The following is a 27,898-nucleotide window of genomic DNA, read 5'->3' as shown; positions in this document are numbered from 1 at the left end:
AGAGAGAATTACAAGCCAGAGGTGTGTGAAAGGGAATTAAATGTTCACCCCTACAGGACATTTGGATGGGCCCAGAACTTTATGGCTCTGGACCGGCCTATCTCAGAAATGTGGGGGAAGAGGGGAGCATAATACCTGGTGCTGGTTCTCATGAACACTTTATAATAGCCAACTCAGTGCCAAGTGTTGAGGTACCCCAAGGCATCCAGGGTGAATCAGTTACAGCAGGAGACTGCCCACCTCTGAGTTGGAGAATTCTCATGATTCATGAGCCAAAAAATGTATGTACCTCTTCAGCTACTAAAACTTTTAGTTCAAATAACGGAAGAATCTGCTGCCTCCTTTGACCTAAAGAGACAAATTCAGACTTTTAGGAGACTTCTCACAGCTCCTAAAACAACGCATCTGTTTATGTGTTTTCATCCCTTATTTAAAGGAAAAAGCCTAATCTCTGAATGGGAGAAACCATATTTGAAGATAATTATGAGAATGTATTCCTCTGCTCATCGCAGAGAGCAAACAGACCAGCTCTGTCCTAACCCACCAAACAAGAACCATATGCCTGTATTTCTTCTCCACCCCCCCTTTATCCACTACCTCCTTCCCTCATTCTCCACCATCCACCTATTTTCCATGAGAAACATGTAAATACAAAGACCCAGAAACACATGTGGTACGTCATAAAGCCTGTAAAATGTACTTTTTTGTTCCCACCCCCAGTCTTGTCCTTCCACCCGAGCAACAAACCCGCAAGAGCAAGAGTATAAAAAAATAAAATAGGGCTCGGATAAAGGAAAACAACAAAAACGAATGAACAAAGAACGTGGGGAAATCACAGCATTGGGAAACAGACTTAATTGCATGTGTGCAAAGAAGGACTGGCGACAGAGAGGCAGGAGAGTAAAGGACAGGGAGCTGTGGGCTCTGTGACTCCAGTTTCCTCACAATGCCCGGCTATGTTGCGCCAGGGGGGCACACGGCGCCCGTCAGCGAGTGCTGTGTGGGACGAACAAACACAAACAGGGAAGACAATGCCGCTTCAGTCGTCTATTCAGAATGACTGTGTTCTACTGTTCTTCGGAGGTCAGTTTCCCCACAGCATGGAGATGGATAGATTTCCTCAGAGGCCCCCTTTTCGTGTCTGTACCTCCCTCTCCCCATTGTCTTTGGGGACCCTCCTTTACCACCCTTCCAACCTGCCAAATCACAGTGTGGTGGATCCATCTGTTCACTGTCTGCCCCTACCAAGTCCCCTAGCTTTCCCATTGTTGAAAAATGCTCTGGACTTTTTAGAAGCTAGATCACTTCTTCATTAGCCCAACTGTTAGTGCTTTGGAGATAGTTATCTTCTTGGGTGTTAGCTGAAATGGCTTGCAGCTGGGTTGTGTATGGCTCAATCTCTAACAGGTGTTGGGCACTGTGGGTAAACAATGGCAGCAAAGCCCGTAGTCTTTCAGCGGAGAGAAGAGTGCCTATGATGGGAACCAGTCAGCTGCTGAGGACTCACACATACACAACCCAGGTGGTTTGAGACGATTCATTTAGCCATGTATAAACACCGGGCCTCATTTGACTCAAAGCGTTTCTAGATGGTGAGAATCAATAAAAATCACTAGGGATTCATGTCCTTTCGAGTTTAACTGATGTTGGTTGCCGTCACTTTGCTCTGTTGCTGTACGTGTAGAAATTATATCTTGAAGATGAAGCACATCCAATGAAAACTTCTACTAGAACTAGAAGGCCTGAAAAAATTATCTAAAAAAGAATACACTGTCTTCGTCTGGTTTTGTACCCTTTTCTGTCTCTGACCGACGAACATGCATCTTCCTATACCACAGGATTAACCCACACGATTGGCTGAAGAAGGCCGTGCTGCCTTAGCTGCAGGGCAAGTTCCGAAGCGCCGACGGGTCACATGAGCAGCTCACATGACAGGGGTTTGTTTTATCCCTGTGGTGCCTGGGAGGCCTCCAAACCGAGAGTGGCCGCACCACAGCTCCCACAGCCGTCTGGGGAATGGACTGTGGGCCCAGAGTTACGTATGTGCGAGCCACAGTACTGCAGCACAACTCCAAGTCTCCATAGATTAAGGCTCATATGTACATAGAAAGTCCCTGGTTGATTCTAAAAGGAACCGGGGTGTTCGCCGTGTTCTTCTCCTCAGCAGCCACGCCCGATCCGTCTGCTATGGTACGATGTCAACGTAAGGTCACAGGTCTTCAAAGAGATCCCCATTTCCCATGTTACTAGTAGTATTGGGGCGTCAACGTGTAGAGTATGTTGTTTCTTTGTGCTTCGTTTATCAATCAGTAAAAGTGTGGCTCCTCACGTTACTCAATCAAGGTTTGTCATTTCATCTACTATTGATCTAGTCCAGGGGTTCACAACTGATCTTCAAGGACCACAGTACATGCTGGTTTCGGGTCTGATCCAGATTTGACTTGTGTTTATTGGTCTCATCTGACTCTATTGGTTTTATGTAACTTCATGACAAAGTACTGTATGTTTGCTTTTTAAGCCTATGGCTTTGACTCCAAATCCCCATGGCGTACCAGCCTGACCACAATGTGATGTAGGGCCAAGGTGTTTACATGACACCAGGTTCCGATATCTTTACACCTTAACATACCAATGCATGGACAACGCCGGCAAAGCTCAGAACATCGTATTCCCACATTCAAGGGGAAAACCACAGCGATTTGATCGTCGTATTCTCGGCAACGTGGTTCTCAATATCTGTGATTGTCTGAGAAAAGACGGGCAGTTGGTAGGTTTTAAAATACACACACCAATCAATTGAGGCCACAGGCGAAGCCGTTCTGGTGACAAGCGCATTCCGATGGCTCGCTCTGGAATGCTGGGGGTTCGTTGCGTGCCATCAAGTTAGTGTTATCGGATCATTTGGGACATTCTGAAGTTTGGCACTCCGGTCTTCCAAACAATGGAGTCTTAAGCGGCAGTCTGCGTTGACCGCTGAGTCCCGTCCCATCTCCGTTTGCCTCCCCAGATCTGAGAGACACACACCGACCGGTAGTGTTTAGCCGAACGGAGCTACCGCGTTGCTAAATACGGCTGTGGTTCACCCCTTTGTGAATACGAACCCTGCCAGCCAAATTGCTCCCCCTTGTTGACAGTGGTTTTGGGCCTAAGGCTCATGTCTCTTGCCCAAGGAACACAGGCTTCTATGGGGGTTAGGGAGGGATCCTCCACAGAGGTAGTTAGTGGAAATAGACAATGTCTATATCCATCCATCCATCCATCCATCCATCCGTGTTTCAGAACTGACGTGTAAAATAAGAGAGAGAGAAGGAGGAGGGAGAAGATTGATGCACCCTAAGATAAAGAGAGCAAATCAGAGGAGCATGATATAACTTTGTGTTTTTAAAGATATTGCGGCCGAGGACATTGAAATGCAATGTCACATTGTGTGGTTTGGAGAGACCACCTAACCATAAACCGGTGATCAGTGTTACTCTAAATGCTATCAATTCTCCATGGGGGACTTGTTTAGCGATCCGAATGGAGCCTATCTTTCTGCTCACCTTCATGGCACTCCCACAATTCTTTAATCTACAAAGCCGAAAGTGTTATTTATCGCTCTCTATTTTGGTCTATATAGAATAGGACTGGGCAGATCCACCCTGTACAGTATATCCTGTCTCATATGGATGTGTTTGCTGTGTCTTACTTAGTGTCGACTACATTCGTTCCTAAAGTTTAGGAAGAGGAGTGCCGTTATGAACACTCAAAAGAACACACCACAGACAATATCATGTTGAACCTAGACCCCCAAAACACTCCCCCTTCATAGTGGCATATCCATATCATGAAAGAGAAAAAGAGAATGGGGGAGTGAATGAGAAGGAGAAAAAGAGAGAATAGACAAGTGAGAGAGAAAGATGCAGAGAGAGAGAGGGAGAGGAATAGGAGAGGGAGAGAAAGAAAAGAAACAGGAGAGAAAATAAGCGTGCGAGAGAGAAAGAAAGGACAGGATAGAGAGAGAACCAGAGAGAGCGAGGGAACATCTCTGTGCTCGCCCCTGGAGGATAAAGGGTGTTTTGGTTCCATTTCAGACGTAAGCTCCTGTTAAAACCCCCAGCCTGGACCGTTCATACGCAAACGCTTCGCCCCACCACAAATACAATGAAACACAAGACTGCATTTAGGTTGAGACCAAGGGCACTATGGCAGGTGAAGACACGGAGATCTCTAAAGCTGTCTACCAGCTCTGCTCATTTCAAGACCATGAGCACAATATAACCTAGTCTGGACTATGACACACACACATATGCACATGTAAATACAAAGCACACACTCACAAGCACACATACACACACACACTTTGACCTAATGAAGTTTGATGGGCAACATATTTTCTCAATATGATGTCAACCTGGCGCTCTTTGAGGTCCTTGGCATTTTTATACAGTAAATGTTACCTATATAAATGGAGCCAAAATATTCCCACAGCGAAGAACTCCTAAAATAACCACGGGCGGTTGCTATTGTTCACAACAATGTGATCTGATCTTGACTATAAAAATAGCATGGGAAATGCATTTTCAAGTAGGTCTCACAACCCATAGCGTTAACGTTTTCTTGAAATAAACATTGTTGTGGAATTATTACATCTATTCTGTCAGTAGCTACACAACTCTGCATCTCTATGATGGCTTCCGTCTGAAGCTAAGCAAGGTTGGGCTTGGTTAGTATAGGAGACCAGATGCTGCTGAAATTGGTCAATGGAGACCCCGATGCCCTAGGGCAGTGATTGGGGACACTGCCCTGCAAAGGGTGCCATCTTTTGGATAAGAGTGCAAGAGGTCCTGACTCTGTGGTTATTAAAGATCCCAGTGGAGGTATTGCAAGACTAGAGTTGTTAACCCCATTGTCCTGGTTATATTACCAACCTGTCCTCTCATGCAGCCATGACCGCCAGCTTCCGATTGGCTCATTTCCCCAATCTCCTCTCCCCTGTAACTCTTCCCCAGGTCGTTGCTGTAAATGAGAATGTACATTCAACATCCCAACCCATTTATTTCCTCTCTCCTTCTTTCTCTCTCTCTGGCACAGGGTTCCAATGTTCATGCATCTACTCAGATTGCTGGCGGGATTGTCAGAGAAGGGGGGTTTCATTTTTTTTCTTTCTCTCGTTCTTTTTTTCCATGCAATCGCTTGCCTTCAGAAAACCATTAATGCCTATTCAACATCAACATCAAGGCAGGCCTTTGATGTGTATTCTGGCAGCAGACCCTTCTCTTTCTCCTCTTGCTGCCTGCTGCTCCCTCTTTCTCTCTCTTTATCCCTCCCTCCCTCGCTCCCTTCTTTCACTCTTTATGGTTACTGTACAATCAAAATATTAAACGGATTGCCGACAAATTATTTTACCTGGCAATTAAATATGTAAACGGAGTAAGTGCGGTATGAGAAGGCGATTAAAAAGCCCAAAGGCTCACCAGTACAATAGTACCCCCTCGCCTGCCTCCCGAGCTAGCGTAGCCCGTGGAGCGAGTGGTGCCGCTTTTAACAGTCTCACACAGGCATGTTTACAATAGCCTCAACCATGCTAAATGCCAATTACCACAACACAAGGGGAAATGAATGGCACAGTTAGCACACTGTTTAGATAGAGAGAGAGAGAGATAGAAAGAGAGAGAGAGGGAGGAAAGCGAACGCTGCCAACAGAATCAATGTAAAACCAAGTCTCATTCATTTCTCTCGTCTTATGAAGGTGAAAGAACACAAATTATGAGGAAACTTTTCAAAGAGTCTCAACATGAAAGTCAATGGAAGTTCTCCTCCATTATTAATAAATGAAAACCTTTGGACTACAAAGCATCTGTATGGAGTTGTCCAAGGACTCTAAACTTCACCAGTGAGATGGGATGGGAGATGGGGGAAGGTCTGGGGCCTGTTGTGGGGAGAGGGGAATGCAACAGTCATTGTCTATCTATCAACACCTTTGTGGGGAAAAATGCCAGCAATTTCGGTTTCCCTTCAAAGCTAGAGCCCAGAGAGGCTATAAATATAGAGCTAGGAGCAGGGGAGGGGGCAGGGGTGGAGGAGAGGGCACTAGGGCGCAGGGTGAAGGGTTCCATCTGCCCCCTTTAAACTTGCAGTTCAACAGAACCATAGACAGTTTTTCCTGTAGAGTCTGTTGTGAATCCTAAATGGCACCCTATTTCCTTTATAGTGCACTAATGTTTACCAGGACCCATAGAGGTCTGGTCAGAAGTAGTGCACTATATAGGGAATAGGGTGCCAATTTAATGCAACCTGTGCCTGTGTGTCTATACAGTTAAAGACGGATTCAAGAAAAAGACCAGATCTGTAGAAAATGATAGAATAGAAACTCACTCATTAATGTGTGTTACCAGGCACATTTGCTCGAGGGAATGAAAAATAGATTTTCATGTCAGTAAGGCTATTTTAAGTGATTTCAAATTCAGCTCAATTGAGTCAGTGCGCCTTGGCTTGGACAACGTCTTTCTGATTCGCTAATGTAGCAGGACTGCGGTGACTGAATTCATTCTGTAGGGTATTTAATCATTTCCTGCAAATAAAAGCCAGATAATTGATGCAAATATGGCTGAGCCGTCTCGTTGGGATCTGGGGTACTTCATTAAATGTTTGTGTTGACTGCAGGAGGGAAAGCAGTTCTCCCAGTTCTGCTCTCTAGGCTACCAATTAGCCCAATGGCCCCATTTTGATCACTAATGTCTCCCATTAGGCCACAGTGGAGACTGCAGTGTACCTGGGTCCTGTTAAGGAAGCAGGACATTTTTTATTTTCAACTGGTAGGCACGACCTGATCTTGTCCAATGAGAGCACAGATTTGTGTTTATCGTTGCAAGAGGTTGCGCCCTATTGAACATGACCCAGGTCTGTGAAGAGGGCTAAAGGCCACAGTACAAAAGGTATAGCTACCCATTGGGCAAAAACGGGTTAAATTACATTTTTTTCCCACGCAATTTTAACCCCAAAAATCTGTGAAAACTAATTGGATTTGCTAAAAGTCATATTTTTTTCACCCAACTTTTAATCACATTTTTTTGTTGATTTCACAATGAATTCACATTAGTTGACAACTCAACCAAATGTAAATCAAAACTAGACGTTGAACTGAAGTCTGTGCCCAGTGGGTAGGGTTCCCCTGGGGTTTCTCCCTGTGAGGTGTCAGCTGCCATGGCGATCTGCCATTCCTCTCCTCTAATGGAGAGAATTAGAAAATAAAGGAGAAGAGTCCATGGGGATCTCACAAAAGGCAACTGTTGCCTTGTAACTAGAGGGGACTAAGGGATTGAACACAGGATCTGTCCAAAATGGCACCCTGCTCTCTATATAGTGCACTATTTTTGACCAGAGCCCCATAGGCTTTGGTCAAAAGTAGTGCACTATATAGGGAATAGGATACCATTTAGGACTCACACACAGTTTATTTCTACCCTGACATCTGTCTTAGCCTGGCGTCCAAACTGCAGTTTGTACATTTCACTGAAACGTAGAAAAAACATCTTGTATGCCAGGCTACTGTTGAATCCCAAATGGCACCCTATTACCTATGTAGAATCTATGGACTCTGGTCAAAAGTAGTGCACTATATAAGGAATTGGCCACCATTTGGGACACAGGGCTACATCTGTCTACCCCATGGGCCATGAGTACGCGATGCCCACTTTTGTTAGTATTGAGCCCCTTCAGCTTAGAGTCATCATTCTGCAGCTGTCTTGTACTAACTTTCTCGATCATACGGATTCCAATCCTGTATAGAACTATAGAGTCCTAACTTGAAGTAAGTGTTCAATTGGAGTGATCTGAAGAAAAAGGTAGAAATGTAATCTTGTGTCATGAATGTTTCTCCAAAGAGGAGAGTTTTGTTGTTAATGTCATATGTATTATCACATAATCAAGCATTCCCGTTCTCATTTGCAATTGAACAACAGAAATGAGCAGACAAAAGCTTTCATTTGAAAAATATAAAACTTTAATAAAGGCTACATCTCTTAATAATTACAATAATTATAGGTCCAGGTAAATCTTTAAATGAAACTCTGTATATAATGTATAATTTACAGTTTAGATAGAACAAAACTAAAAACAAAAGCCATGGCGTAAAAACAAATAACATGATTACAGGATATTATTAAATGCATAAAACAATATTTTCAACATAAGACCCTTCTGAAAACCAAGGGAATAATTATTAACACCCTGAATCAGGGTAGTACATGGTATGGTATGGCATCCATGTAGGCACAGGAGCTGTACTCATAAAAACACTACCCATAGTGTTTGTGTCCTTTTATCCATACTTCAAAAAATGCATAATTACAAATGTATACAGGAGCTCTGTCGTTTAAGATGTTCTTTTCACAACATTCAAAAAGCTATTGGAGCAACATTTCTTAAACGTTTTTTTTCTTTGCTAATAAATATGGATCGGAAGCCATTTTGAAACGTGATGATATTAAGCCACCGCCTGGAGAGGTGGGTATTTCAATAGAAGCGCGACAAGGTTATTTTGGTGTGCTCGCTGTAAACACTTTATTTCTCCAGGTCCTCTCTGTTCACCTAATCCTAATTCATGTTTCTTTCTCGTCTTTCCCTGTGTGGTGCCTGGTCCACAAACAAAGGCACAACAACTAAAAAGGATAGAGTTCTGTGCTGGAGTGAGAGAAAACCAACCACTCTTACTCTGGCTTAGAAACGGAAGAGAACACATATCAGCAGCAGCATATATTAAGACTGGGTTGTTGGTTGGTTTACTACGACAGTGGAAGGTTCAGTCTCAGCAGACCCCTGGTATAGTGAGGTTGGACAGGGGTAAAGGGGGGGGGGCACTAGGCTAGTGTCATGACCTTTGACTTTACAAGGTAAAAAAACAAAAAATAAATCACCACAGTATTCTCCCAATACCCGAAGCAGCTTGTCCATCAACTGGACATGGGGGGGGGGGGGGGGGGTAGACAAGTTGAAGGTGAGGGAGGGAGAGGACATTTTTTTTAAAATAAATACTCAAAACTTTCAACTCATGATAAAAACGCATCAATATAATATAATACATGTGTATATATACACATATTTGCATGTATGTATATGCACACGTATAGAAGTTTCATTTTGTAACAACGTTAGCACAATGTTATAAGAGCAGGTGGCGGCACTCGCAGGGCTTCTGGTGCTGTAGCCAGTCCACTGCGGGTGATCAGGGAGCAACGTTCTCACAACGTTACCATTATTTCAATCGCAACGTTAGTCTCTCGTAATGGACAAACAGTCATCTGCATCTTCAGTGGTTAAATTCAGGGAGCCTAGAGGCTTCCAGTCGCCGTGTCTCTCTCTCTCTCTCTCTGTAGTGTCATTCCCTTGTGTTTCTAAGGCTGATTGGTTTAGAAAGTCAGGGGGGGGGGCTCTTCTAGGTTCGGCATACTTCATTGGCTCGTGTTCCTTCAATCACACTCCTCGTGCTGGATATATTAACTCTTATTTAGCTTAATAGTAGAAAAGAAAGTCTGGAGCGTTTTCCCCTAATCAAGTCAATCACTCCGGTTCCTCGCGACAGTCTGCCCTGGAGGTTGGGTATTTGGTTGATAGGTAAGGTAGGGTGGGTAAGGGTGGCATCAGTCCATCCTCTCCACCTTACCCAGGACCTTGCCCTCGTACATGGGCAGAAGGGCGCTGTCCTCCCATACCTCCTCGAACACGGCCCCGCACTCAAACTCGTCGCTGGCCTTCTTGAAGTAGTACCTGGATAGAAATGAGTGAGAGGGGCATTGTCAGAAAATATGTTTTGAGAATACAAAACAAAACTAGCATGGTATCTTCCTCTTTAACTTAACACCATGGACGAGTGAATGCTAAGAATTGTATTTTGTACCATGAAAACAGTTTCTCGGCACCTACACAACCAACTCCACACACACACAATGACTCAAACCCGTAACCAAACTGCCTTAGGTCACACAGTTCAGCGCCATCCTTCTCACTTCAAAGAACAAAGCTTGACTATATTACGCACCACCAACACCACTGACAAACACAACTCTGCCCAACCTGGCAACCCCAACCACTCCAAATAGTTTGGGTTGCCAGGTTTGGTTTGAACTCTGTCAGTGATCATTTCAAGGAATTAGCAGCAGCAGCAGAGACTAAAAAGAGAGAGAGAGGGAGCTAAAGGAACTTGACTGCTAGGCATTTGTACAATGGCCATCTGTCCTGGAAGGTCTCATTAAAGTTGAAGGGCTAATTAGGACCTGTCTTAAGGCCCCCCCTCCCTTGCCTGTCTTAAGGCCCCCCCCTCCCTCTCCTAGCACTGAGCTCCCCTTGTCTAGCCTGGACTTTTAATTGTGCCCCACTGTCAAATGAAGGGCCTTCCTTTCACTAGGGCTGACATTTCAGGTGCCTGAGAGTCTGCCTGCCACCGCATGCCCCACACACACCTACTAACACACTGCTAGAGGCAACTATGGAGACACACACAGAGAGAAAGACACAGAGAGAAAGACACAGAGACAGAGAGAGAGGCAATGAAACACAGACAGACAGACAGAAAGTCTGGGCAGCTTTCCGATCACCAGCAGAGAACAGAGGGAGAGAGAGAAGAGGAGCAGGCCTCTCTCCCAGACCCCCTCCGTGGGTGTGATAGATTGGACGCAGGCCGGGCCCGAAGGCCGATACCCCGCGAGGAGGAGGACACCAATCCAGACAGTCTCCTGGAGGTCAAGGAGTCACCTCACCAACACCCCCACCTCCCTCTCACCCCCCCCCCAAAGATCCCAGGGTTGACTCAGCTCAGTCTATGAAGTCTACTGCCTAGAGTTTCTAATGATTTCTTCTCCCCTAGCTTTAAAGGCAGTGATGACCAGCGGGGGAGATTTAATGATAAGCTTTGTAATGGAAAATGCATCATTTTACCCATGTATGCCTGGGCCCAGGAATTCCGAAACGTTTTTATGAGCGACGCCGACCTACAAGTCATACAAACAACACGTGTAGCGTGTAAAAAAAATAAAACATGTTTTTCCCCCCACTCCACTTCTTCATCGTGTTTTTAAAAATCGTACTTAAGCGCGAGCGGAGAGGTTTGGCAAACGGCGGAGGAAATGGTGAGGGAGGGTTGAGGAAGTGTTGTACAGCTGTTCTGATCAAGGTTTGTGTGTCATAAAAACTCCCGACTGGGATTTCTGGGGTGTGGATGGTTGGGTGTTGCTATGGGTTTTTGGCATGATGCATTTTCAACACGGTTGAAGGTTGTAGTGAAGGGCCTCAAACCCTTCTGGAAGCGTGAACACTGAAACTACTGATACTAACACCGAAACTAATAAAAGGTCCAGGCCTTAGCCAAGTGCATCTTCGCGGCATCAATCAAATCTAAATAGATGCTTGTGTCTCTTGCCATTTAAATCACAACCCTACGCTTCTTCTCAAAGAGAGAGAGAATGGGGGAGAAAGAGGGAGAGAAAAGTAAAGATGGAGAACGGGGAGGGAGAGAAAAGGAGTATTTCCATTGGATCATGTTATATATGGCAAAAGATTTCTCTCTGTGAAACATCTGGCACCGATATCGTCTGGCAGCGTGGCCGAGTACTGTTCTCCTGCCATGTTGAAATGAACCAACTCCACACATTCTGAACCATTAGAGCCATCGGCTTCAAAAATCGCCCGTTCTTTCCCGGAAGAGTTACGGTATAGTGGGGGTGGGTTTAGCTCGGACTAACAAGCAGATGTGGATGGGGGTTTAGAATCGAGATACGGATGTCTCGGAATACTTTGTCTCTTCGGGGTGCTACAACCTATACATATGACGGTCATAAAATACTCTACTTTACTGTAGAGTCCCCTTTAGGTGTAGGTTCCTTGAATGTGAAATGATTCAGTCCCTCTCTAATTCTTAACATAATGAAGTCATAGCCACTTTCAACGACTACTAAACAAAACACCAGTCATTTTGACAACTCGTGCAACCCTTTTTTTTTAAAAAATTAAAATCAACATATAACTGAATCTAAGAAGGAAAAAGGTGCCTGTGATTCTGCCTGATCTAATCCTTGGGAGGGGGAGGATTTTGGGGGCCACACAGTGGCGTGTTGAGTCTATGTGCACAAAATAAAAGGCCTGGACTTCAAAGCCATCCTTATTAAGACTGCCTTACTATGGAAATCAATAGCAGATGTGAACCAAATATCACTCCAGTAAATCCCCCCCCCCTCCTCTCTGTACAGTGGATCGACCCATCCCTCCTCGTGCTCAGCCTGAGTTCTACTCTTCCTTCTCACTACTCCACATACAAAGCTGAGAGCTCCAGCTTTTCACACACATTTAGTTCATACACAAACACACATGTACATAGATAAACACACACACACACACACACACACACACACACACACACACACACACACACACAAGTCGTGGGAAAAAAGTGTGTCTTGCTCTTCAGCAAGAGAGTGTGTGTTGTGCATGAAATGTGTGTTTGAAAGGGGTGTGTTTATCTATAGTTGTACATTAAAGGTGTGTTGTGTGTGTGTGTGTGCTCGTCTAGGTGTTTACCTGTAATTGCCTTTTTTGCTAAGCTGCTCCTTGAAGTGTCCCAGGGTGAGACTGTGTGTCTTCATCATGCTGCGGTAGGGGATCTCCTCACCACAGAAGAAGTAGGTGACCACCAGGTCACAGCCAGACACACTCACGCCGCTGATCGACTTCTTTGGCTCTTTCCACCTGGGAATAGAGAGACGAGCAACACTTTAGATAAATAAAGCATAACCTGATCCCATAGCTAAAACTAAACATTTACATTTGACTCATTTAGCAGAAATTCTCATCCAGAGCGACAAACACTTAACACGGCCAGTGTGTAAGGATTAGCTCAGGTAAGGTGAACCTGACCCGATTACAGGTGTGTATATGTGGGTTTCATCCCACACACACACTTCCTCGTTCACTTCCAGCGGCCTTTTCGAGGTCCTATACTTCAGACGCGGGCGCCTGCTAGCCTTAGACAGCTGGCCCGCTGAAGGTCAGCCAATTAAATCTCAAAAAGACCCTGGCAGTCAGGTGGCTACGGCCCTAACATCAAACACAACCAAGCTGCCCTACACACACACACACACACCAACACAGGGCCAAGGTAGCGAAGAGAGGGCCAAAATAACAACCAGGGGTTGTGTGTGTGTGTGTGTGTGTGTGTGTGTGTGTGTGTGTCTGTGGACCGAGTCAGACTACACCCATCATGTTTAATCTTAAATGATTAAAAGCGAGGGAGAAAAGAGGACTTCAAAAAGGGAGACATGCTGACTCACACTATACCTATCGAGGGGAAATCAGAGAGAGAGAGAGGCAGCGAGAACAAAGGGAGAGAGAGAGAGAGGAAGATGAACGCACTCGTCTGTTTGAAGTGCGGGGCTGGACAGAGGTGGGTTTCCACTGGGGAAAGGCACAGGGTGACTCCTGTCTCTTTGAAGGCTGGTCGTTGAATGCCTGTCAGTCACATAGAAAGACAAAGATACAATAGAATGAGATTGATGGCATCAGTATTCACGACACAGGTGGAGGAAACACTGGAAAACAGGTGTAGGCTTCAACAGTCGCCTGAAGTCAAACATTTTCAGATAATCCCTCACTTAATTTGGATAGAGTCATTTGGCTCATTGTAAATGACTATACATTGCAAGCTAGGACAAATATATACGAGTGTGTGTATGTGTGCCTACCTCTGTTTGGGGGGCTTGGAGACCTCCTCTAGCCTCCTGCAGGCTTCTTCTAACTGGGCCAGAGTGTTGGGCGGGGGCAGGGGGGGCATGGCCGGGTCCTGGATGAAGGGGTGGGCCGGATGGTGACCTCCACGGAGGTGACCCCCTGTGCCGCACACGCCTCCCCAGGAAGAGTGCGTTCGGATGGGAAGCGTCTTGGGCGTGGAGGGGTCCGGGAGGTGGCTCTTCTTCAGGCCCTGAGTGCTACCGTGAGGTTTGTTCTTGCCCTGCCTCTCGCTCTCCAGGATCCACTGCCAGACGTTCTGCGAGCGGTCCGTGGAGTCCAGGGGCAGGTGGGGCGGGGACGTGACCCCGTCGCTGCCGTTGGCCTGGCTCAGGCGTACGCCTTCGCACGGCTTCCCCGGCCGCTTGGACAAACTGCTGCAGCGGCTGGAGGAAGACAGAAAGGAGAGGGTTTACATGGGACTATTCCATGAGGAGAGGCTACATCTACAACAAGGACTAGTGATAGGAACGATACAGCTCGTCACATCAGTCTAAATGAAACTCAAGTAGAACGGTCATATCCATAAGATAAGTGCACAGTTTAAAATCACTGACCCAAGTACAGCACTAAGGTAAATTTAGTTGTATGTGAAGTGTATGTGAACTGACCCCAACACAACTCTAAAGTAAATGTAGTGTACTTGATGTGAATTGTGAACGAACCCCAGTACAGGTGATATTGTATGTGAACTGACCCGGGGGTGAAGTCGGAGTAGTCGGCGCCCCCTGGGGGACAGAGGCACTGGATGCGCTGCGCCGCCTCGGCCTCGATCTGCTCCTTGCTCTTGGGGCCGGTGGCGGTGTGGTGGTGGATGTAGTGGTGGTGGATGTGCTTGGTCGACTGCCTGCTCCCAGCCAACGGGCCCTTGGTGGCCCCCGGATACGAGGGCCCCAGGAAGGGGACCACAGTGGCGGAGGGCCGGTCGGGAGAGCACGAGCGGGGCGAGTGGCGGATCACGCCGGGCGACTGGCATCCGGGCGTCTTGAGCACCCGGGATAGGTGGTCATCTAGGATAGCCTGAGCGTCCTCGTCGGCGCCGGATGAGGGGGGAAGCAGGGGGTGGTTGAGCGGGACGGTGGTGGAGGGGTCGCTCTCGTCCCTCTCCTCCTCCTGCACACACACAAAGACATATTGCTTTAAAACATGGACGCAATATAGAAGTACAGGGACAATATAACCTACTCAATTTCATAACACTACACATATAAGCATTGCTAGCTTGCTAAACCCAACCAAAACGCTACTTCAGTCAGTCGACAGTACTTCGACGATTCGCAGCAAACTTCACACTGCGACAATCACCAGGTACTGTATTGGCTTGTGAAGTAGCCGAGGCAAATTCTATGGCATAACTTGATTTGACTTCCAGTTTCTTTCACCCTGGTTCTACTTGCTAACAGGCTTTGGGTGTGCTAGCTTCTTCTTTCTTCATCTATAATGCACAGCAAGCCCAGACTCAAAGAGACCGGCACCACACACACTCAGCAATACGCCACTGGAGAGTTGAGCGCTAAGCGCTACCCATTTCAATAAACTTCAAGTGTGCCAAGAAACATAAGTTTGAAACTTCCTCAGAAGAAGAGACTTTAAGAGAAGAAGTCGCTAAACTGCACGGCAGACCCTTAGTCAGTTAAATTCTTTCTAAAGCAAGACCGCACGCAAAGTCTCTTTGAATCAAGGAAGAAGAGTCAGCTAGCAAGCTACAACCTTAACTTCTCACATGGCTCCTCCTAGCTACATTGTCTTTCTAGGTAGCAAAGACAGGGTTCAGGACCGGAGGGTCACCTAAACTAGGTCGCAATGGAACGTTCCAAAGCTCATTGCTCAATGCAGGTGGGTTGGGGAAATGAGGTGGTATGTACCAATGTAGTTTGGGAAGGGGGGTTTTCTTACCTCCTGGATCTGCTGTAGCCTCTCCTCCAGGGAGCTCATGGTGTCCTGCTCCCTCTTCAGTTTCTCCAGTCTGGAGATGAGCTGGGCGGCGAATGCCGAGGGCTCCACTGGCATCATCTCCTTAGGCAGCCTGTGTGTCCTCTGTAGGGGCGAGATGGGAGAAAGGACACTTTTGAGTGTGTGTTTGAGTGTGTGAGTTAGTTGTCCCCAGTTTGCCCCCTGATTCCTCCAGTGCCCTCTCCTCTAACTCTATAGGCCTCCTTTGATGCCCTTGCCCCTGGGCTAACCCCTAGTCCGATACCCCCTCCCCATGCCCGCTATCCTTGGCACCGCCTGCCAGGCGGCGGGGTAGCGGGATGGGGGGGTAGCAGTTGGCCTGGCTCCGAGGAGGAGGGCCCCCCGCCTGCGCCCTCTGTACTCCGACCAAGCCATCAGCGGAGGCAGCCTCTGAAGTCAGCACACTTCAAAGGGGCCCTTGTCAAACATCAAACACTCCAACCCTTGGGGTGGGAGGGACACGCGGCTTTAAATCTCCCCGAATAAAAGACAGATATCGACAGTCAGAGAAAGAAAAAGGAGGGGGACAATATTAAAACAAAAAGAGGAAGGAAAAAATGAGGAAGAGGATTGAGAGATGTGTGGAATGGTAGGAGGGAGGGAGGGAGCGAAGGAGAGGAGTCAAATACCGGGGAGATCTAAGGGGGAAGTGGTAATTTATTTCCTGACTGCACGCAGGGCACCACTGAGGTACTGTAGTCGCATTATCCTATTTTTCTCTAACTATATGTGCCGGCTTCTCTCATCTTCTTTTCTGTATTATTATTTGGCGCACTAGCTTTCTTGATTTTACTCTTTTTTTGTTGTTCCTCTCATCTCTTTGTAGAGACGATGAAGGGAAGTGAGAAGAAAGGAGCGAGAGGGGCTGCTGGCAAAGGCGCGTCAGCGCCGCGCAGAGCCCCCGCTGCCTGGGGCTGGTGCATCTTGGGAGCCCAAGCCATCTCCAAATCAGGAGGGAGACATTAAAAGGAGAGCAAGTGGAGAAGGGAGGGAGCGAGGAGAGACAGAGAAACAGACAACAAGGGCCCCTTCTACTTGGCTACAGCCCTCCCTACACAACACAACACACCCACACACACACACAAAGCCTTCCCTATGCATCAAGACAGTACACAAACACATTGTGAAGGGAAGAAGACAAAACTATTTGCATTGGTTGCTTTCTGACACGGGTGCCCAATCTAACCACTCCAAGCCCTAGAGCTGTGCCATGAAGTACCAAGTATTTAGAGGTCCCTGCTTGCACATGACACTACATGCAGTGGGGATGGTGAGAGTCATATGGGGGCTGGGTTGGGGGTAGGGGGGCTACTGTCACAAAAGGGGAGTGTGTGTGTGGGGGGGGGGGCTCTGTTGGAGGTTGTCAATAAAGAGGCCAGGCAACCTGGGTCCCATTCATTCATCGACCATGATCAAAGCACAGGGCTGAGTAGTAAGCTGGCTGATTTAGGGAGCATCACAAGGCTTGGTTCTGTGACCCCTGACCTCTAATGATAATCATCCTCATTATCACCACCACCGTCATCATTATCAAAAATATTTATTTTTACATATGCATTTATAACATTCTTGACTAAGTTCTGGAGGTGAAACACAAGGAAGGAAAGCAACAGGGGTCTATAGACGACAGCTATAAATGACAGCTGTTGGACGGGGGGAAGGGAGGGGGTGTATACGGTTGAGCAGGAGAGAAAATAAGTGATATGCAAATTCCCCCTTTCATTTACCCTGACTTTTTATAGGAAAATGAGCAGGGGGGGGAAAGAATATAGTGTTCTATCACAACATCATAAAAGAAGAAGAAAACACAGTTCTCCCAACGGGGCGAAAGCGAACCGGTTGTAAAGGGGGATTGAGAAAAGTTTGTGGAGTTTTAAAGATATAAAAGACACTGTGTATGAAGACAGCAGACATCAAAAAACAGGAAGTAAACAGGAAGCGGGACTCACAGGAAAGTGGGGTAGCGAGACCAGGCCGTTGATCTTGACGCTGCGGTGCATCTCTCGCTGGAGCTGCTTCTTGGTGCCCAGCTTGTATGGAGGGATCCCATCTCTGTCAGAAAGGACACAGGTAGGAAACAGGGTCAATAACACAGTCACAGGTCACTCAAAATGTCCCCTGAAGAGCCAGGGGTTAGTTAGCAAACTAGCACGCTAACCCCTACATATCTATCTCCATAGAAACATTTCAATTTTCTTGCCTCCCTTTCTCTTTGCTTAGAACCAAGTAATACCCCCAATCTACTAGCGAGGTGAAAGACATTAGCCTAGCGATGTGGACAGAACCCTGAGGGGAGGCTGATCATCACTGAAGTGAACAACCCAGCACCACCCTGACCCCCCCCTTTCCCCCCGGGTGGGCACATCACAGCCCAAATCAAAGACCAGAGGAGCCCTTGAAGGGCCTTGAAGCCAAGGCAACAAAAACACACCGGGACAATGGGGGGAGATATGCTAAACATCCCGACGCTGGGGTTCAAAAGTGTCCCACTGATAAGTTCCCATCAGTCCTTGTCAACACTGGAAGGGCCTGATTTTTCAAAATGGCAGCCAAGTGAGGTACTTTCAATTCCAGCCTCGGTAACAAGGACTACCTTGAGAAAGCTGGCTAAGAGGAGGAGCCTAGAATGCTGCTACTCGAGGGGCTAGTGATCTTGCTTAAAGCGGTGCAAGACGTGTAGGTTTGACATAGAGAAAAAGTGTCTCTGGACAGTTCATCCTTTAGGCAGTGGCAAGGGGGAAGAAAATACATATTCTTCTCTTTCTCGCCCTCCAATGTGTGCTTTTCCAGTCCGTTGCCATTTAAGCCTGGCCAATTATCTTGGCCTTTTTGGTTGCTCAGAAGTGTCTGACCTAGCCCAAATGCTAGCTTTTCCGCTACCTCTTTGAAATCTCACACTCATGCACATATGCACACGCTGCCATCTTCATTTGGCAAGTGTTCCGCCAGCAAGCCTCTGATCTCAGCAACATCAAAAGGCTGGTTTGTAAGATAAGGTAATGTTTGAAGTTAGCGCAGCAGCATTCCCTAGCGTCCAAGTAAATCCATAAATAAGATATAAGCAAAAAGTGAGAAGGGAAAAAATCTGCCCCCCCAAAATCCTCATCCTCTTGTTCTTTATCTGGAAATGAGATTCAAATTTGCAGTGTGCCTTTTACCAAACTATAAAAGGACACACTAATCAAATTGTTCCCCCCAATGAGGAGGAAGAAGCTGTGGTTTTTATTACAATCGGTGAGGGGTAGAGAGAGAGAGAGAGAAAGAGAGAGCAGGCGGACAGGAGATTGTCAAAGGCTCAAAGAACTCTGTGCAGGGCAGGCCACTGCGAGGCGCTACACTTTGTAACATAAGATGTTTTAATAATTAACATGAAGACGTTTGCAGGAAAAAGACGGGACTGAATTCCAGTGGGGTCTATTTTTTTTCACTTAATACATAATTTGGTCAAATGACTGTGGGTTTGTATGCCTCGGGGTCCTACTTACTCTGCATTACCAGATGGAGCCTAGATACCACTGCCAACAATGCACATTGAAGAGCGGGATTCTTCCCTAACCATTATCCTAGGATTACAAGCCATGAACCTTCAAGACACTTGAAAAAAAAAAACTCTAGAAACTCATGACAAAAAAAAAGTTACAATTCACAACAAAACAATGTACCATCCAAAACACCACTCAATCTATCCCTTTCCCTCTCTCGCGCGCTCTCTCTCTCATTCACTCTCTCCTGTTGCATTTTAAAATCAACCCCAGCGAGCCAGCCCTATGCGATGGCCGAGGCCCTTTGTGATGGTTGTGGTGGCGATGCATATGGGCAAAGAAGAAGAAAACAGACCGTGCACTCTTTCACGGGCCCTTACTTTATGGGGATCTCCTATTCAGTTGTGCAAGTCATTTTCAAAGCAGACAGCCACCCCTCTTATCCCCCTAAGCTCCCCTCGGCTAACAATAGGCTGAAAGCGATTCAGTTAAGCCTTTCATCCGCCGTGCACTTTATTTTCTCACTCCCTTGCACGCCAAACCCTCACCGTTCCCCTGCTATTGGCTCAGAGTGCAGGAGGAGAGGGAAATAGGGGGGCCGTTGGGGTTGGGAGGGGTGAGGGTGAGGGAGGAAGGTTGGGGGGAGATGGTGGGGGAAAGGGTTGATTTTGGAGGTGCCCTAATCTGGGCAGTGGGAGTCCCTCCTGACCCTATCCTGGGGTTCAGGAAGGAGTAACCTCCATGAAAGCCTCACTGACACATGATCGCAGCAGCAGTGGCGCTGCAGCAGCAGAGAGAGAGAGAGAGAGAGAGAGGGCCAGTAGCAGAGCAGGAAGCCGAGCCACCATGTGAGTAAGCTCCCTTTCATTTGCTGCCAAAATGTTTCAATGAGTTTGTCTTAAGGTCCAAATGGCTATTTCCCCTCACTCTCTCTCTCTCCCTCCCTCCCCACCCCTTCTCTCTTTCCCTTCTACTCCTTCAAAGGGAAAAAGCGATTAGATAATATGGGAAAAAACAAGGCTGTTGTGGCAGAACGGTGGGTGGGTGGGATGGATTCATTTCTCATTTCTTTGAGGAAAACTGAGGCAACACTCCACAACACCCCCCCATATCAAGAAGTTCTGCCTGTAACAGAATAGACATCAAAAGATTTTTCCACATAATGACTTTCACAGACCCCCCCCCCAGGCCTAGAGGCACTTTATCCATTAATATAATAACCTGAACTCAATCTGAAAGGATCATTAAAACCTAAACATCCCATTCCATTTCACAACACAAGCTTCTTAGATAAACTTGATATTTAGTCCAATTGTTTCCCGTATATACATATATGTATCCATGAAAAGTATTCACTGAATGGCTAAATGAGCAAAGTCATTTTTGAGCTTCAGAATATATAGAAGTTCAGACATGCTTCAGAAAGGCAGGCCTGGAGTCAGCTTTGAATGTGAAATGGTTTTCAGAATGGACATGGAGTTGACATGGAATTGACCCCCAACCCAGGTCAAAAGGTGAGAAACCAATTGGGGAATGCTGAGAGAACACTACTTACACACTACTGTCGGTCATGGACATGGAGTCGTCCGTCATGGCGTCGCTGGAGATCTCGCTGTCGTTGGCACTGGTGGCGGGGGCAAACACATAGCCCGAGTTGACAAAGTAGGGACTGGCCGGGTCTCCGCGTCTGTGTGACCTGCCAAACACAACAGCAACAGACCTTGATACAGTCCATTTTACACTAAATATTTCACCATTTCATTACTGAAACCCAAGTAAAAACGGCAGTGCCATGCAGAGACTTCTATTGGTGAACCTGTATTAGCTATGTAAATGGAGTTTGTGTGTTAACTTGTGTACATGTTTTAGTAAGAGTCTTTGCTTTGGAGTAAAAGTTTGATTTGAAGCGTTTCGAGTCCGAGTTCCTACAGATTTGAATAATTAGTCACTTTCGCAAGACTTTGGGGCCTCAGGAATGTGACAACACTCTCTGAGGAGCTGTTTTTCCATTTATTTTCTCTCTCCCTTTCATGTCCACTCCCCGTCATGCAGGCAGGGAGGTGGGGAGGGGGTGAGGGAAGTGAGCAGCTCAGCTGTATGTGAATGGACAACAGAGCCACTTCCCCTCGCTCTCCTGCTATCTCTCTACCCTTTTGTTTGGGCAATGCCCCTACTCCCGCACATTTCCACTCTGAAGCAGTGTACTCTTTTCTTGAAGTGTTTTTTCCCCTCCCCTTCCTCCCTCTCGCTCTGCTCTCTCTCATGTCTTCTCTCCTTAAATCCAGGCCCCTCTGTATACTCCCCTCCTCCTCCTACAACCAAGCCCCCCTCCCATCCTTCTAAAGTCTCTCTCTCTCCCCCTCTCTACTTCTACTCTCTCCTGCTGTGTTGCATTCCTGTTCCACTAGTGAAGGGGGTGGACAGGGAGGAAGGAGGGGAGACCTTGAGCTTGGGGGGGGGGAGAGAGAGAGCGCAAAACAGAGAGAGTGTGGGAAGGGGGAAGGAGGGCCTCTTTCTTTATGAGAATGCCTACTGCCGGGAGGATGACTAAAGCCGTAGGCCCCAGCTCAAACCTGACCTTTGGAGGTTCACGCAAAGAGTCAGGTATTTAGCGCAGCTGGGCTCTCGGTTCCCCCCCCTCTTTTTCTTTCTTTCATTATTCCCCTGTTCCTGTCTCCCTCCAAAGCACATGCTTAGGCTCTGTCAGAGGGATTTCTCTAAAAGACGAGATAAAAGCAGTGGGTAGAAAGGACGAGGGAAAAACATCACAAGCGAAAGGGAGAACGGGGGTTTGACGCCGAACTGCGCCGGCTATGTTTTTTCGCGTTATTTTTTCGGAGGAGTGGCTACGTTTCTGAAGGAATCTGAGTGCAGTTGCGAAATTAGTTCCACATGTTTCAGATGGAAATGTGTTGACCTAAACAGTTGGTGCGGGGCAGGGGAAAGAAGAGATGAGAGGGGTGGAGGCTATCCCTTTCCTTCAGTGAAACACAAGAATGTGCAGATCACACCAGGAAGCTGAGGAGATGCCCTCATGTCAATAACCCCCCTGAGTCCCCCTTCAGTTCCCAACTCAACATGGCCCCTTCTGAACATCCTGTCTGCCACAGCAACACTGTCCCCCCAGCCCGCTAGCTAGCTATGGCATGTAGAAATATCATGCCATAGGAACTAACACTCCTGACAGTCAACCCATAACCCACTGCAAAACTCTGGTAAAATTATCTGGCACACTATTTTAGCATGAAAGTTGAATATGAATGAGAGAAAACACTAGTAATTTAAAACTTGTCATGAAACTATCATACACTTTTCTCCTCAACAAGCATTTCTTCCCAGCATTACTATTTTGTTTAAAAGGAAAAATGTGTTTCCTTGAAAACTGCCCCTTTTTCACATCCCTCTTTTCCTATGGACACCGAAAGGAACAAGACACTCTCTAACCACTCTGTGATAATTGTGTCCAGATGTTGTTTTTATTGTATGGACATACTAGGGGAACAGTTCGGTGAAAAACTTTGGAATGGCTCTCTTTGATGCAACCTCGTGCATAAAATCCACACTTTCACAATGTTCCTGACTTGAAGAGTTTGCAGCCGGTTGGACAATATGTGGGACGAGATCTTAAGAAACAAACCCAAAAATGCTTTCCAGAAACACTATCTTTGATCTCGGACCAAGAGGCCAATATCTCTTCTGGGCATTACTCACTCACTATCTCTCTGTGTGCGTGTGTTACATTGTAGTCTGTAATAATAGGACTACTTAATAATAGGCTGAACATTTTTGAAATATTGCATAACTTCACAATGGCATCACTAGTTTCATGTACTAGCTGCAACAGCCAGCCAGGCAGGATTGGTGTCTGAATTCATGCCTCTACTGGAGGAGCAATTTCAAAGCACAGGAAACTTGAGCAAGCCAACAAAGGGCTGACTGCAATACACCATTTACTTTACAGGAAATACCAGATCCATTGATGTGTTGCACCCCCTAACTAACTGCAGGGCAGAGGGGACAAACAGACATTTTTCCACTTTCAGATTTTTTTCGGTCCATCAAGCAGCTTTTATCTCAATGGAATTTGAGGGGGGAAAAACGTTGTATTGACATGGCTGGGCAAATAACTAGTTCAAATGCATATTTGCTCTTTACATGTTAATAACTGGATTATATGCAAATGATATGCTATTATCTAATCAGACAACATGCCCAAGAACTAATTCATTTACTAATACTTTATATACGGTTAAGTAACCTTAGGATCTCTATTCAACATAAGCATATTGATAAACAGTCATAATAAAAACGAACACTTAAATGACTCGATAGACTGTAAACCTAATCAATTCGATGAAGACGTTCTCTTACCTGTACCCATTCTCCATCACTTCCGCCGCAGTCCGAATGGAAGCAGTGGCCCGTAGCGCATTGGCAGATAGTCCAACCACAGAGGCTAACGTTTTCGCCTTCAAGTCACAACTCCACTCCTCTTCCTCAATGAGAGGTGGCAGAAATCCGCACATCAATTTGAGGCTCCCGAGACCGCTGTGGTTGGCATACACCGTGTTCTCGCACCCCGTGTGCACATATTCAAGGTATATGTCAGAAATTAAAAACATCTGGTACGCATTCTCCTCCATGGTTGACTGAATTTCCGTTTGTGCTTGGTCAAACATCGCAGAGTCTATTTGTTGCTTCTTAATACTATCCCTTATGTAGGTTTTAGTGGCAGGTTTCAACTGCTTGGCAACAATGCTGTTGTTTTCAATGTACCGCTTGAAAATAGCTTTGGCAACTCGTAGCGTTTTGGTATCACTGAGGTCCATTTGCCTGAAACCGTTGCAGGCGAACCAAAAGTCCAAAGTGTCCACGCATTTCTCCCGCTCCAGAAAGGTCCTGAACAGGTGAGCACCGTCTTGGTCACCCAGGAGAAAATGCAACGACTTGGTCCACCGGGCGAGGGGTGAATCCGGCGACGCGCTACCCTCAGGTTCCCCGAGTCCATCCTCGTTCCTCCTCGGTGTGGAGCCGGGAGAAGCGACGGTGACAGCTTTAGCCTTGTTTTGGGCTCTCATTTTGGCATGTTTGCAGGGAGTATGGCATGACGCCTCTCCCTCCTCCCCCGGCACCGGGGGACGGGGAGCATCTTCTCGGAAGCTACTGCTGATATGGTCCGTAAGCGCTCTGCTCATGGCTCCAGCTCCGGTTGCCGTGTGTGCCGTTGTGCCTTGCTATGAGCTCCACTGTAATCCTCCTCACTCTCTTAAATCCGCGGGGGAGTTTCTCGGCTCCTTTTCACTCTGAAACAGAAAGTATTGATCTAATCAAAGCCAGATCCAGCTAACTTCAAAGGGAGACATGAAGTAAACAGTCCCTTTCAGATCCCCGCCCGTTTACAGAGAAAGAAAAATGAAAGGTTTAGTCTCATCAATCTATTTATAATCTAAATGGGGGTTTAGCAACCTATATTTACAGTCTGCATCGATTTGTCACATCAAACGACCGTTGACAAGAACAATCGTTCCACATCGCCAACATTCCTCACCAAGCACGCACCTAAAATATATGTAACGCATATCAAAGCGATCACCTGAAACAGATTTCATTTCAAATGAATGATCAGTCTAAATGTGCTTCCGATACTGTTATCTGCATTATGCATAAGGATTGCGTTCCCACGAACCACTGGTCCTCATCCATCCAGTGTTGCACATCACACAGCCAGCCATCCAAGACAGTGAGAACACATCCTATGCGCCACAATGGACTAAGGTTCCTATAATGGTGAGGATAAGAGACCCGTACAATGATCACGATCAACAGTAGCCTAGAATTCCTTAAATCATTTGCAGTTAGCCAACTACATTTCAGCTCACATGTAGGCTACAACACAATTATGGCAGCGAACACTAGTCAACGTGTCTGAGCAACGCGATATGATTACCCTGCACAATACAATATTACTAGGCGACTAGACAAGATATAGGCGACTAGGCGACTAGTCATCTTCAATAATGTCACAAGTAAAAGTGTCATTATTGTGCCAAATGTGCCATAAGCCCACGCGCCACTAAACTATTTTGCGCAATCAACACAACCTACATTATATCATTTCTACTAGCACTTAGTCTGTTTACAAGATTTGCATAAACAATCGACGTGTCCCAACTACTCATAAATAACATCGTGAAAAGAAAACAGCTCGCGAAGTGTATAGGCTACATCACATACCATTGTAAAATGAAACCCGAATCCAGCAGAAAGTGAAGAAAAAGCTATTCCCATTTGCTTATGCTCCGTCCTCTTTAGTGGTATATATCCAACAAAAAGTCCGATGGAAGTGATGGTAATCCGACAGTGGACTAGAGTTACTTAGCCACATGTGTCCTTGACGCAATAGGGATAGTCTAATGTACCCTGTCCCATTCAACAACTGACCCCAAAGTACGCAGGCACTGCTTCTATGTAGATCAGAGGGGGTGTCGACATTTCGAGGAGGCGGGAGAGGGGGACCTTACCGAATACATCCCACTTTTCCCCTTCTTTCCGACTATGGTAAACTATAATAAATAACTAAATAAATTACTTTTCCCCTTCTTACCATAGTCGGAAAGAAGGGGTAACGTTGTTTATTTAATTTTTTTGAAATTAAAAACTTTCCCCCTTCTTTCCGACTATGGTAAACGACATCAACCAATATTAGTCTCTTCTACAGCCTTCACAATCACGAAAACATTGATCCCCGATCTCAGTTGCCTTACGTGCCCATTTTACTGTATTTTCTCGCCCACAAACAACAAGTGTAGCATACATTTCTCAACTTCAAAGCGTTGCAGCAACACATCAAAGCGACCAAGAGAGGGGGCCTTGGTTAAGGTTGTAGAACTGCATTCTTGCAACTTACCATCGATGCACACGAGTCCTTTCCCGTATGATCAGAAACGGTTCACGCAGAAAAAAAGGAACAACCCAAAAAGTATTACAATAACACTATCAGAAAGCTGGTATTAGTCTACTCCGCTCTGATGTTTATCTCAGAAAGAAGAGGAATATAAAATGTAACCCTGAGAAGAAAGCTCGTTTCCCCTTCCCCAGGTACTGTTTCAAGTAGTCATAGCAAGCTGCAGATCTCCTCTAGGCTATTTCAAAACGAACAGGCTGAGGGTTTAACAGTGGACATCAAAGTAAAGAACCGCCGGCCTGGTCCCGGAAGATACATAACAACATCTAAACATCTTTCCGATAACAAAAAACATAGAAGCAAATAAAATTCACTGAATTACATCGCCACACGCTTCAGCCAATATATAGACCCCAAAACACACTGTTGAACAATAGTCGGCCGTACTTAGAAAGCTGTCAGAAGGTTTTCTGGAACGACAAAGTTTTTACTAGGTTGTAAGGACCTTATCAAAGACTGGCAATCTCGAGCCAACTCGGAGGCTTTGGAACGTCTGAAGTAAGTGATCTACCGCCCCAATAGCATTATCCCTGCAATCCTTCTGTTGCTACATAAACTTTAAAGAGACATACCTCCTTTCCTAAATATTTGGTATTTTAACCTCCTGGTTTCTGCATGGTAGACAATAATACAAAATTCCTGTAAATTCCTGTAAACAGTTTATGTAAATAAAGTTGGCTACATTTCACTTGGATTTCTCATAAACAAATGCATTTTTTAAATTTGCCATTAAAATGCCAAAGGGATATAATATATCATATTATGTCAAATAATAATCATAATATATCAAATAATCACATGAGGTAGTTATCTAGCAATATATTTCAATATTTTCATTGAGACACTGGGATGATACTGACAAATAATTCAACACATTTTTTTGTATTAGCCTACCTATTCAGGAACCACCATAACATGCATGTAAATTCCCACACACAGAGAATCCATAGCCTACTATGACATTAGCTGAAATTGGCTATGGAAGATAGACAAGACATGTTTCCTGGGCTTTTAATTCGGATGACTTTCACTAATGTCATTGTGAAGGCATCTTAAAGGAAGGGTTAGACAGTGATCCTATCCCAGGGTACTTCAAAGACTGTATTGTCCCTTTGATGTTGAAAATCAACTTTAAAGGAAAAAATATAATTATATAAGAGAATTCAGACACACAACACTTAAATCATGACAGAGGAGAGGAGAACTAACATACTATTACTTTAAAATATAACTCTTTCATTGACGCTCATTAGTCTGTACAATCATGCATTCTATAGGTTCTGAACGGTATACTTAATTTGCATGCATTGTGACAGCTGGCCATGTCAGGTCCCAATATAAATATCCATAACCCCTACTTCTCCTATCACAATCACATCTCAACTTAGTCAAGTCACTCCTATACACAGGAATGTATAGACATTCTAAAATGTATTTAGTTCCATCCCTCACACAGATGCTTGAGGTTAAAGCACTCTAGATGACGGTCACTTTCTCAATGTTGAGTCAGAATATAAATGTCCAAGCATTTCCGTAGAAATTTGTCATCTGCAGCAGAATTTCATTTCGTATATGGACATTTTGAATTTAAGCGCTTAACCTTTCGGGCCCTCCATACTATTTTCCACCGTTGATAGTAAACCTTTAGCTCTGTGCACTTGCAAAGACAGTACCGCCACTGTGTTAAAGAAGCTGTATGGAACTTTAGCCTCTAGGGGTGCTCCTGAGCCAATCAGGGTCCTCTAAA

General features: G+C 45.8%; 1 protein-coding gene across 2 annotated transcripts; it reads right to left on the bottom strand.

Moving 5' to 3' along the window:
- Positions 1-7,961: 7,961 nt before the first annotated feature.
- Positions 7,962-26,658, bottom strand: LOC115208607 (axin-2). Of its 2 annotated transcripts, none has more exons than XM_029776797.1 (10): positions 26,095-26,658; positions 23,559-24,490; positions 20,743-20,883; positions 17,655-17,757; positions 15,649-15,789; positions 14,450-14,865; positions 13,710-14,138; positions 13,381-13,476; positions 12,550-12,717; positions 7,962-9,747 (listed from the first exon to the last, which is right to left on the bottom strand). In XM_029776797.1, the coding sequence occupies exons 2-10, from the start codon at positions 24,380-24,382 to the stop codon at positions 9,621-9,623; spliced, it is 2,445 nt and encodes an 814-aa protein (XP_029632657.1). In that variant the 5' UTR covers positions 24,383-24,490; positions 26,095-26,658; the 3' UTR covers positions 7,962-9,620. The 2 variants fall into 2 exon arrangements, with proteins under 2 accessions (XP_029632657.1, XP_029632656.1); XM_029776796.1 differs by lacking the exon at positions 26,095-26,658 and adding an exon at positions 25,422-25,714.
- Between the last annotated feature and the right edge of the window lie 1,240 nt (positions 26,659-27,898).

Source organism: Salmo trutta, chromosome 14 (assembly GCF_901001165.1).
Source record: "Salmo trutta chromosome 14, fSalTru1.1, whole genome shotgun sequence".
NCBI classification, from domain to species: Eukaryota; Metazoa; Chordata; class Actinopteri; order Salmoniformes; family Salmonidae; genus Salmo; species Salmo trutta.
This window is presented reverse-complemented; position numbering and strand designations above follow the sequence as displayed.